We start from the raw sequence: 12,801 nt of genomic DNA, 5'->3' as shown, positions 1-12,801 counted from the left end.
ATTTACTTGATACAATTGTATTATCGTCGTTTCAACACTGTGCTGCCGATGATAAGTCCTTACTGAACATCAAATAAGACATCAAGGGGGTTTGTTTTTGTGAAAATCGAAATTTGTATTTTCCCAAAAGAGGTAACACAAAGATGGCGGCTATTTTGAATTTCAAGTGTCGGTAACGTAAATTGTGGGTAGTTTCTCTAGTATCAAATTTTGAAAAGTGGACCCTGATTTTTTCTTGATTTCGAAAGGGAATGGTTGAAAGGTTCCCCGTATAAAGTTTGAGCAAAAGTTCAAGTCTTTCAGTTTAGAGGCATGTATTACAAAATCATTGTATGCAATGATTCAGTTTTATATTCACAAAGCATAGACAATTTATCGTTATTATTTGGAATGATAATCAGATGCACAGTGTCAATTGAAAGTCAATCAGTTAATTTTCGGTAACAGTGATTTAATTTTCTTTGTCTTTAAAGGACTTACATCTGCTGAACTTAGAACGATACAGCGAGGGAGATGTAAACATTACGTCTCTGAGATTACTACACACGACAGAACCAAAAGTACAGGCTATATTGACACAGTGGAGAGATATGCTTGACAATGAGGGCGCTGTACTTCGACCGAGAGAAATGACGGTGAGAATTTAGACATATTAATATGACAGATAAACAGCGGTTGCAAATTTTTACTTAGGGAAAAAATAGCATGCCTTAATTTCACTTATATCGTTATGTGAGTACATCCAATTATCATCACTATTTCAAATTTATGTTCTTGCTTAAATACGAATCAGATACACATATAGATGTACCTTCAGCTATAGGAGCATATCAAGTTTATATCTGGTTCAATTACACAACACTGTAAAACCAGGATACTTATTTGAATTGAAACTTTTTTACAGACAGAAGAGGCACTTATGTACGATGCGGTTGATGTCTTCGCGAATGCTCTTCAGTCACTTGACCATACACAAACTCCACGAGTGTATCCATTGTCATGCCAACGACCAAATAATACTTGGCACTTTGGTCACAGTCTATTCAATCAACTTACGTCTGTCGGATGGGAAAATGGTCAGAAGGTAATGTTATCGCTTTGTTTAGAAAAGTTTACATATATATTGGAACTAAATCGTATCGCATTTTCTGTACAGCACAATTTCCAAATAATAGTGTTTAGTTAGGAAGCTGGAAAATATGATGTAAACGACTGATTAGCACAGAATAGTCAAGAAGTCCGGATAATGTAGAGGTAGCTATAGTGTCAGTTCGGTCGATGGTAAAATGTTGAAGACAAAGGAGAAGCAAAGCTTGATTTCTTTTACAGTCTAGAATTAGCAGAAACATGACTAAAGAAGTAAGGAAGTTGTATTCAGGCGCATGTTTGTGAAATTCAACAAAAGATCTAGATTACCAGTCAATACTCTTTATTAATCTAATTGCAAACTTAATTCTTCAAGTTAATGAACCGGCAAGTTCAAGATTACAAAGATGAAATGTCCACCCTTCCTTTTGTTTATGTGTTTACCTATTTATTTCGTTTTCTCTCAGTTTACTTTTATCAGCTTGATAAGTTAACCTTTCACACTGTTACACGATTTCAGATGCACAACTTCCACGGGCTTACAGGGAAAATAGAAATCGGTGACAATGGAATCAGATCCTACGCCAAGATGGACATGTTAGAACTCCATGGAAATGAGCTTTTGAAGGTAACATTCTTTAAAAATATATGTGATGGCAGCGAAAATCAAAGTTTCAATTTTGGATTACCTATGCGAACACAATATTCGACATTACTCGAAACTGAAACAAAAGCACGTTAACACGATTGGAACTAATTTGGGATAATTGGATTTCAAATTTCTCAAAAATGTTAGGTGCCATATAGTTGAATGTTGCCATATTACAAATTACTCATAAAAACAAGTGTGTAACTTAAAAAGAAAAGCAGATAGGCTTTTATTTGTAGACATTAATTCACCATCCAATTATCTCAAATTAGTTCCAATCTTGTTAAATGCACTAAAACCTGTATCTATACTGGTATTAGTACTTACACACCAACACTGCATTCCAGTAAACAAGAAACAGTAGATAGAGACATCGCTTTAAACATCCCAAGGATGAAATGTGACACAAAGAAACAAAAAATGAATCTGAACTGTCTGTTAAATGAAGATGAGTAGGTTTATTCCAGCGAAGGGAGCACCTTGAGGGAGAAGGAGTGCAAAAATTGGTATTCCTAAAATTGAATGAGGCAGAGCGAAAAGACGACAGTATTCCTAAAACTGTATGAGGATAGAGCACAAAAAGATGAGAAAATAGCCAGGTAGTAACACAGATAATCTCATAGAGATAGGGGAATAAAATGAGGGTGGGCAAACGTTCGAACAAAAGTGGGTCCAACTGGGTCGATCATATTTGACTGATTGATAGTTAATCATGTAAAGTTATTTGTTTAACATTTTGCAATAGCTATTTTATGTCAATTATCAGGAGATATGTAAGCGGAATTTTAAAGGTGTGTGATAGACTGTGATATATGGTATTAAGTTCCACTACTTTTGACATACGGAACATTAAATTAAAAACAATATTATTGATAGACATCACAGATGTGAAAAGATGATCAAATAAGATTGTCGAACTATTGACTTCACTAGTTCAGAGATGAATTTTAGCTTGTCTCATAAAACTATTAAATATTATTGCCTTTGATTGTAATTTTTACATATATACAATGTACATATAGTTTAAACTGCAACCTTAATACTGCAAAGATGTTCATCTTTGGTTTTTGTGAAATTCTCGAACATGAAATGTTCAGTAGATCTCAACTGTCATGCATTATAACATACAAAACTTTATATTACTTGTATACAGCAATTTTTACTAATTATTGTGTATGCTTTATGGTTTGCTATTATGGTTCTTAATAGGTGGGTCATTGGGAGCCTCATCTAGGTACGAATGTTACTATGAAAACTACCAGTAAAAGTAGGAACGAGACCAGCATTCTGAAAAACCGGACGCTTATTGTGACAACTATTGAGGTGAGTTATTCACTTTACATCACGATCACCCCTAGGAATATTATTATAAAACTGTTCGACTCTAAATCAGAAAATAATTCGATAATTTTCAATTGATTACAACAGGAAGATCCATATCTTAGGTTCAAAAGTACGGAAGATGGCAAAACCCACACCGGCAATGATCGATTTGAAGGATTCTGTGTGGATCTACTGAAAGCAATAGCTGATATTGTAAAATTTGAATATGAAATCCGAATAGTTCCTGATGGACGGTATGGTGGTGAAGTGTCTCCTGGCGTTTGGAATGGAATGGTCGGACAGCTAGTTGAACGGGTAGGTGTCAATGTTAATAATTGCCAGAAAAAATCATACAGGACTGAAATTGTGTAATATACTACGTTCGAACGTTAGAGTCGATCGTACAAAAAAGCTCTAGTCTCAACTTACTAATTTGCTGAAATGTCAGTATTTACAACTTATATCAGCGTTCCATAGTTTTCTTTTTCAGTGTTACTGTTTTTACATAGCAGTTTTATGATGCGGTATTTACAGCAAATATACATATACCACAAATATCAAATATACCAAAAGCCTAATGACACAAATTCACTATACTGCTGGGGATACCACGGGGATATATATATATATATATATATATATATATATATATATATATATATATATATATATATATATATATATATATATATATATATATATATATATATTAGTATTATTATTATTATTACACCTACTTCCTAAAATGGTAAGACCAAACAAATGGACATAGGATGTATTTCGTATACATCGTTTCAGTGAGTGAATGGCCATTCTGGATCTGGTTACAGCATGTGTATTTATTTCTTATTTTCAGAAAGCAGATCTTGCTGTAGCGCCTCTGACAATTAGCTATATACGAGAGAAAGTCATGGATTTTGCCAAACCGTTCATGAATACCGGTATCAGCATCCTGTATAGAGTTCCAGAGAGTAAAAATCCAGGAGTGTTTTCTTTCCTTAGTCCATTAGACTTCGACATTTGGCTGTACATGTTATTGGCATACCTAGGAGTGAGTGTGATGCTATTCATATTGGCAAGGTTTACACCCTATGAATGGTACAATCCACATCCATGCAATCCGGAATATGACATGGTGGAGAACCAATTCAATCTGATGAACAGTTTGTGGTTCAGTTTTGGTGGATTGATGCAGCAAGGGTCAGAGGTCAACCCGAGGGCGCTGTCAACCAGAGTGATTAGCGGAATGTGGTGGTTTTTCTCTCTGATCATCATTTCATCGTACACTGCCAACCTAGCTGCTTTTTTAACAGTGGAAAGAATGGTATCACCCATCAAAGACGTTGATGATTTAGCTTCTCAGACAAAGATTGAGTACGGAACATTAGCTGACGGATCAACTGCTGCTTTTTTCAAGGTAGCGTATTTGTTATAAGTTGGGAAAAAACATAAAAAAAATCAATGACTTGATACACATATGCACACTGAAATGTCAAGTCAGATGATAAGATTAATGGTCAGCGGATGTTTTCATCTTTCGTTTTTCGATTCACTTTCCATATAGATTACACAGCGTCTAGGGTTACTGGATTTGTTACACTTTCATCAGCTGCAACTTTCTGTGCATTTTCTATTATTTTGATTATGTTTGTGAAATACTGTTTTGTTATTATATGTCCCAAATCATATCAAAATATCTAGTTTTCAACTTCTCAACATAGTGTACAACTGTCACTGTTTAGAACTGAATTTTATTTCGGACTAAAATTCATTAATAAACAAGAGCATTGTATATTGTGCACAATGCGTTTTCAAGTCATTTTCTCCAGACCAAAGTTACATTCTCAATTTGCTTTGTTTACAGAATTCAGAAATCGAATTATACAAGAGAATGTGGTCATTTATGGATAGCAGAAAGCCGAGTGTCTTTGTGAAAACAACGGAAGAAGGAATCAAGCGTGTACTGAGTACAAAAAATTATGCATTTCTGCTTGAATCTAATTTTAACGAATACCACACGGCGCGGAATTGTAACCTTACTCAAATAGGTGGTCTCCTGGACTCAAAGTTCTATGGTATTGGAACGCCATTAGGTGAGTTATTTATCTACTACAATAAACACATTAAGCAAACCTTATTTAATACAGTACTTCATTTTTTATTCTTAAAAATCGAACTTTTCGAATATTTGAAATAAAACTAAGCTGTGATAATAACAATGAATGCAAGATCTATTTCGATTGTTGTCAGTGAAAAATGAATCATTCAGTCAAAAACATATAAAAGAAAGACTTAATTTTTCTGAGATCAATCGTCCTCTAAGATAACCCGTTTTCGTGATAATGACATTGCTTCTCATTTTACGCATGATATGATAATATTCGACAAAAGGGACAAATATATTTTAAAGACTTGTGGGCGGTACGGTGTAAAGGGTCGCTTCGTATAGTCGATATTATGAGTACGTAATCGCCATCTTTGGCTTGCGGATGTGATTATTCCCAATTATGATTCGGGATAAGCGATCTTTAACTCTGTGTCCTCATAAATCCGAAACAATATCCTAACATGGAAATTCTGAGAATTGGTGTGATTTTAATCACTAAGTCGGCCTCTGCTTCAAATTACTATTCCAAACCGCCGTTGTATGTTACATCCAGTGACAAGAATCATTCCACATTGATCATTAGCTGAAAGTCTAGTGCAAGTCGAGGTTCCATCTGCAATTTTTGTATTTCAGTTGCTCGAAAAAAGGCATCTGTTAATTTCCCTTTAACTGCATGTGATATCAAGTGCATTGAAAAGGAGAAGTAGCGGTTGTACCATTTACATCCCTCTTACACACTTAACGAATCAGATTGCAATAACTATAATTGTGTCATTTTAAAGCTTTGACTTAAGCATCCTCAGTAGTTACATTTCCCGTAAGAAACACTGCACACTGAGTATATATTATTTATCAAAATTAATGTCGATAAAATTTTTCTTAATTTTCCGGTGTATTATTGTCCAGCAATTATGGTTTAGTCAAACGTTCTAATTTTTGTGTGTAACTTTTCTCAACAGGAGCGCCATACCGCGATGAAATCACAAGCGCTATTCTCAAACTTCAAGAAGGCGGACAAATTCAGAAATTCAAAAAACATTGGTGGTATTCAGCAGAGGGCGCTTGTGAGCGAAAAGACAAAAAGCAAGAAGCAAACTCCCTTGGCTTTGAAAACATCGGTGGTATATTCTTCGTTCTTCTTGGCGGACTTATTCTTGGAGTAATTTGTGCCCTTGGTGAATTTGTATGGAAATCAAGGCAGAATGCAGAACTTGACAGGGTAAATGTTTCTACGGTCTTTCACATAGAATTGAATGTGAAACAAATTATAATGAATAATAATGTTACAACAGTCATAGATAAAATGGCTTCCAAGGTCATCAGAAAACATGCGTCTGTATTACGTTAATAAAAAACCTGTGTCAAGGTTTAGAAAAGTCCCTCTTCAATCAGCCGTATTTTTGTTTACAAATTTTCCCTAAATGTCCCTCATATTCCTAGATAACCAAATTTAAATTTGTCTTGGAAAACAGCTGCGGAAGTTCCCTTCCAGCATTACATGACGTCAGGTTATAGTTACGGCCAGTGATGATTATCAAATAGGCCATACATCAATCCGACGGTCAAACTTTGAAAGAAATCATTGTCTTCCTTTTCTGACAAGGTTTTATTTGTCTGGTTTTTCACTAGAAATCTATTTGTGCTGAAATGGGACAGGAACTATCATTTGCCATGAGATGTCGGACCAAGAAACCATTGCATGGAGAGTTGGAGGAAAAATACCTAGAAATGGTGCAGACAGGACCAGGTGGAGGTCAACGCCATAACCAGTGTCACCAAACTTGAAAAATGGAAGTACAGTAACTATGCGAGAAAGTGTTGCATAACAGTGATTTGAATGATATGGACACTGAGAAAATATTATATTTCAAGTCTTCCATTCTACCTAATGGCTAAAGTATGTTTCTTTTTATAAAGAAATAACTGTTAAAGTCCTGCCGCTGCCAGTCTTCGCTGTTGAAGTCAAGTGTGAGAACTGCAATACAGGTAGAGACAAAACTATAATTCAGTGAAGTAATTTGGCCTAGTGTAATGTAATTATTGATAATTCACTGACAAGCAGTGACACTGTCTGAGCGGAATATGCAGCACTTGCTTCCTCTCAATTCAAATAATTACACAGCAATATAAATGGCAATATCCACTTTTTTACTTCTCTTGCAGTCATACTCAGTAAGTGTGTCAACGTTATGGCAATTTAAAGAGAAGTAACTCACAGAATACTCAATGATATTCAGAGCCAAGAGTTATAATGACTTTGTTTGTATTTGGTCGGTAATAGTCTTGCTATTTTGTTACCAATAGCGGCTGTAGCATGACAGTTTATGCTGTCATAGATACATCTATTTGCATGTTAGTACTTACAATTACTTTACAAATCCTTGAAACAATCTTGAAAGGTGTTAAAGTATTGGACCCACATTGGAAAACCAATGTATTATTTTAGAAATCATTCGCTATTTTGTGTGAAGAGATAACGTGTTTACAAGATTAATTTTTGAATTTTAAATTACCATATGATATGGGAAATAATTCATAACAAATAACAATTTTTAAAATATTGAAAACAACTTTCCAAAACCTTTAAATAAAATATACCTATTTTTAATATGAACTGTATGATTCCGAAGAACCAAAACTTACTTTTTAATGACTAATTATAGTAAAAGAGTGTGTGATCAGGTTTCAAAGTGGAAAATATCAATGATGTAACTGAGTGACTAGGTTCAATCATTGAACTTCATTAGCATACAGTGACGATCAAATCACTTAAATGTATAACAAACTTGTCTATTATGTCAGTCACTCAAAGTGACAAACGTCAGCTAATCAGTAGAACAAAGTTATAAAGACACCTAACCTCGCTTTTGGAGGTATATTTAATAGTTTTAGTTTTCTGTTAATAATTGTTTTGTCCGTGTAGTTTCAGTCGGACCAATACTGACATCGACGCCAGGGATATATCATATTAATTATCATTGAGTTTTCAAGTATCGACGGCAATGGTAAAATATATTGCGCAATAATGACTACGAATGAGAGTTTCTAACGCGAGAAAGGACTAGTGTTTTTGTCGAAAACATGTTTTCAACATCGAGACTGGACCGAGTGTGAAAAAAGCACAGGATTTCCATTAATTTTAGGAGAGAGCGCAAATATTTATTTCCAATGTAAATTGTTCCACTCTGGAATTATCTCAGAAGATAGTTGCCAGCCTACCTTCCTATAAAACGTTTCAAAATCATTGAAATCAACCTGACAAGCTACGTATTGATGATATAATGCAAAGACTAAATAGTTTAATTTGATTTCAACTTCTGCATAATCAGCGGAAAGTTCAGATATTAGCAGAAACTGCAGTTTACACCAAATGGCGTCGATTGAATTACACGAACCCGTTCTGTCTCAACTATTCATAGCCAGATTAAAACTCCTCACAAAAGTAAGGAAGAATATCCAAAAGCAAAGTATGACAAACTTTCTTGGAAACACGTCTGGCAAAAGTAAACCAAGATGTGTCATCAAACCCTCCCCTGTGTCTATGTATTTACTGTTTATGGGATTCGGATGTCTAAAATAGACCTATAGACCTAAAATGTATGCAGTGAGTAGATAATATATTCAATAGAAATTGTAAACAATTAAAAATGAAGTACAAAAACAATGATCAAAATGAATTAGAAATTATTGCCAAAATGGTCCGTTAATTATATCATTCTTTGTTAGCTGAAAACTCTGGCAAGTGGATTCCTTTGTTTTTAAAAACCTTATTTATTCACCGTTTAAAGACTCCGTTTGGGGACACATGTCAAATCTTGAATATCTGCCCTTCGTCACGTAAACCATGATCAATATTTAATTTGGAAAATTGCAGTATGTATATCATGTTGTCAATTGGCAATATTTGTATTCAATTTGCGGATGAAGGGCATTTTCGGGGCAGTGCATGCAAGTTCAGCAGAATCGATGTTGTCTCAATTAAGATGTAACAGAAATGAAAGTCTGATTCAAAATATGACACAGATATATTAGACGAGTTTCACGCTTTTTAAAATTGACTAGTTATAGACGGTCAAACATGAAGCGAGTGGTACAAGATAACACTTTTTTCAAGAAAACAATGAAACGATCAGAATCTATCTTTACTGAGTGAAATAGTGTGTAGGTGTCCGACAGATATGTAAATAGCAACAGCGATGAACATTTTCGTAGCCTAACTACAAAGATGGCTGAGTGTGATATCTTATGTGGGTACCAAGTAATGGTCTCCTAATATGCTGCTGCTGCAACTGCCGCCCGGCAGTCTTAGCTGCAGGTACAGCTAAATAGCAGTAGCAAAGTGTATGTTGATTTGCAGTACATACAGTAACAGTCATCTAAACAGACTGCAAGTTCAGCTACGTAGCCCTATACAGCGACAGACATCTACACTGACTGCATTTTCAGGTGATAGACATCTACACTGACTGCAGTTTCAGGTGACAGTCATCTACACTGACTGCAGTTTCAGCTCCGTAGCCCTACAGTGATAGACATCTACACTGACTACAGACATCTACACTGACTGCAGTTTCAGTTCCGTAGCTCTACGACATCTACACTAACTACAGTTTCAGCTTCGCAGCCCTACAGTGACAGTCATCTACACTGACTGCAGTTTCAGCTCCGTATCCCTACAGTGATAGACATCTACACTGAATACAGACATCTACACTGACTGCAGTTTAAGCTCCGTAGCTCTACGACATCTACACTAACTACAGTTTCAGCTTCGCAGCCCTACAGTGACAGTCATCTTCATTGAATACAGTTTCAACTACGTAGCACCACAATGACAGTCATCTACACTGACTGCGGGTTCAGCTACGTAGCTTGAACCAGCTGTATCTCTGTTATATTCAAACTTAGTCTTCCTGGGAAGAACAATAGAATGAATGCCATATTTAATAGTCAACACTGCACCAAAACAACTCAGAGAGCAAGGAAGTATACTGTGTACCTTTAGGTCAAAAGTTAAATCAAGCTGAATTGACGAAATAATAGGAAAATCTAGGATTATAGTTTTACTTGCATCTTAAACCATTTCTTTCGCTGTATCCCTCCCTCATGCTATTACGATAAAAGGCAGTATAGGTCCCATGGTTGAAGTTGGACTGACGAAGTAGTAATTTTTCCATGGACACATTTTTGCTTTTAGGCAAATGTTCAGAATATCCTACAACATATGCCTTCTCACCAAATTCTCAAAACAAGACTTTAATCTCAAAACCTCAAGTTATTAGACAATAATATGTAATCTGGCATAAAATTCTAAATTTGGCAAGTAGCGAAAGACCAACTGATCCATGTTTGTTATGAAGAAAATACCGACACTTAACATGACATTAGTTGAATATAATAACTGTGCTGTAAGTTATTACAGTTATTATAAGTTATTAATGTTATTACTGACCCTATCGCTTCATACAGTCGTCTTATTCCAATTATTTTCTTGGGTAGGTAAAAGTGCATCTGTTACGTACAATATCACCGTTTCAACCTGCAGCTGTCGAAGAGTAATTAATCGACTCAAGTAAGATCATATTCAAAAAGCTCTAAATTGACGTTAGCGTAATGTAATTACTTCCAAGGACAATGATAAAAAATCATGAATGTATCTTTCTTATAATAATACGTTGTTTTGTCATTGAATGGTTTTGTGTCTTTCTTGTCCTCACAAATTCCGACCTATGTATACAATTATTTATACCTAGACTACGCTCTTGTGTTCAACGAATGTAACTAGACTGGTACCCCTCACATGTGTTCATTGTCAGTCAATACCGTCACAATACAAGACATCTGCTGGTCTCTTTAATTGCCCATTAGTTCAGAAGTTAGACATTATTCTATACTATTTGATCGTCTTCTTAATTGCCCCGTCAGTTTTTTCACCGACCGTTAATGTCCCTTTTGTAGAATAGAAAATTTCCTTCTTGTTGTTTATAAGCATAACTCATGAAATTTTCTTTGAAATTCTCCATCTGATTTAAATTGGAACAATAAAACTTACCATCCTCCATTAGGACTGATAATATATTTGTCTCCTAATCATGCAGTACTTCTAAATGCATCACTCTGCAATGATGCTCGTTTTTTAACTAGTTCACTTTTTCACTTAGGATTTTCTGTGTCTCTCTAATTTTTACGATTTTGATCATTCGTTTCAAGGCAGAAGCAGCTTGATTTTTCTTACTTTCGTAGATCATGTTCACAAATGCTCTCTGGTTTTGCATAATGCACGCGGAATCTCTGTAGATCCTTAAACGCTATTTCTGTGTTTTTTCGGATCTTGATGGTACTATAGTCCTTTGCGATGTCTTATTACCATGTATACATGTATGATAGCACTGATTCATTTTCACAACTCCAATTCTGAACATATATTCTGTCAATCCTTTCCAGATCTAACTTTAGTACTTCAAAATAACATGCCTTTTTAATCTTACTACGTGCACTCATATCTCCGGTTACATTTTAATTAGGATTATGGTTGATTCGTTTTTAAATTCTGTATCTTTTAGTGACTTTGCCATCGTCAGTTAGCACCAATGATTTGCATACGATACGAGCTACAGTGTCTGAGAGCTTTGCCATGTAAATCCTACGGAATGTCGTATAGTGGTGTGCTGTGTACATTCATGTGTGCCATGTGTGTCAATGCCATCATATACAGTTCGACTCGTTTTGCATTTGTATTGCTTTACACGTACTTGACGGAGTGAAGTGTGCGACACTGACAATCAATTCTTCTCACCCTATCATAACTTCATCGCCAAAAATGGCATCCTTTCATTCAAACATGGCATCCTTTCATTGGTGTTTATCATTAGTGTAGTAATCTTCCAAGTGCCAACTATCCACTCCGATTATAGTGCACTATGGTATACTTGTAAATTGAGCATAACAAATTATTCCCCATCGCGTCTTTTACTGTTATAGTATAATCCCCAAACACCTTGATGCAAGTCATACTGATTACATAGGAAAATCATTTACCAAAAGATTGCACTGCTAAATTTTAAACAGTGATCAAAACATTGAGGCGGTAGTGTTTGGAATGAGTGATATGATAGAAATCAAAGATAAAGATTATCTACATTTTCAATGACCGTTTGTATCGACAGCGCTCAGAAAAATCAACACTTTTCTAATGTTGAACTGAACTCAACGGACATAAACGGATATATCAGAAATACGCACACTAATTAGCGTGAAATGAAGGAATAATTTAAAATTTCTAAATCTCCTGATAGGCAAAACGTCTGACAAATCAAATCAAGAATGCAATATGTCGATATTAGTTATAATTAAACAATAACCCATCTTCTTGACGACCTACAGATCATCGATTAAATCGTTTGTTGTGGTTGTTGTTATTGATTGTATGTATGGTGTAGTCACGGATGCAGTCAATATCAAGGGATGTGCAACGATAACTGTTACATTTATAATAATACAAGTAAATTATCAGAGAACGGAAAAGACGTCTGCATTGAACCTGAAAAATTGATGAGCAACTTCAAATAATGATAGGAATGCACAGCTTTGATAACATTTGTGTATCTTTCATTGTCCGTGAGAGGTACAAAGACAT

General features: G+C 35.2%; 1 protein-coding gene across 1 annotated transcript in view; it reads left to right on the top strand.

The window, feature by feature from the left end:
- Positions 1-8,782, top strand: part of LOC139141721 (glutamate receptor ionotropic, kainate 2-like) — a 55,139-nt gene extending 46,357 nt beyond the window's left edge. Inside the window, exons 6-14 of the mRNA XM_070711331.1 lie at positions 474-635; positions 905-1,084; positions 1,607-1,714; positions 2,945-3,058; positions 3,164-3,373; positions 3,915-4,475; positions 4,923-5,151; positions 6,125-6,384; positions 6,795-8,782. Coding sequence (XP_070567432.1) covers positions 474-635; positions 905-1,084; positions 1,607-1,714; positions 2,945-3,058; positions 3,164-3,373; positions 3,915-4,475; positions 4,923-5,151; positions 6,125-6,384; positions 6,795-6,950 — 1,980 coding nt within the window. The 3' untranslated portion in view covers positions 6,951-8,782. The remainder of the gene's footprint in view (positions 1-473; positions 636-904; positions 1,085-1,606; positions 1,715-2,944; positions 3,059-3,163; positions 3,374-3,914; positions 4,476-4,922; positions 5,152-6,124; positions 6,385-6,794) is intronic.
- Positions 8,783-12,801: the final 4,019 nt, after the last annotated feature.

Source organism: Ptychodera flava, chromosome 10 (genome assembly GCF_041260155.1).
Source record: "Ptychodera flava strain L36383 chromosome 10, AS_Pfla_20210202, whole genome shotgun sequence".
NCBI lineage: Eukaryota > Metazoa > Hemichordata > Enteropneusta > Ptychoderidae > Ptychodera > Ptychodera flava.
Note: the sequence above shows the minus strand (reverse complement) of the source record. Positions and strands in the feature narration are given on the sequence as shown.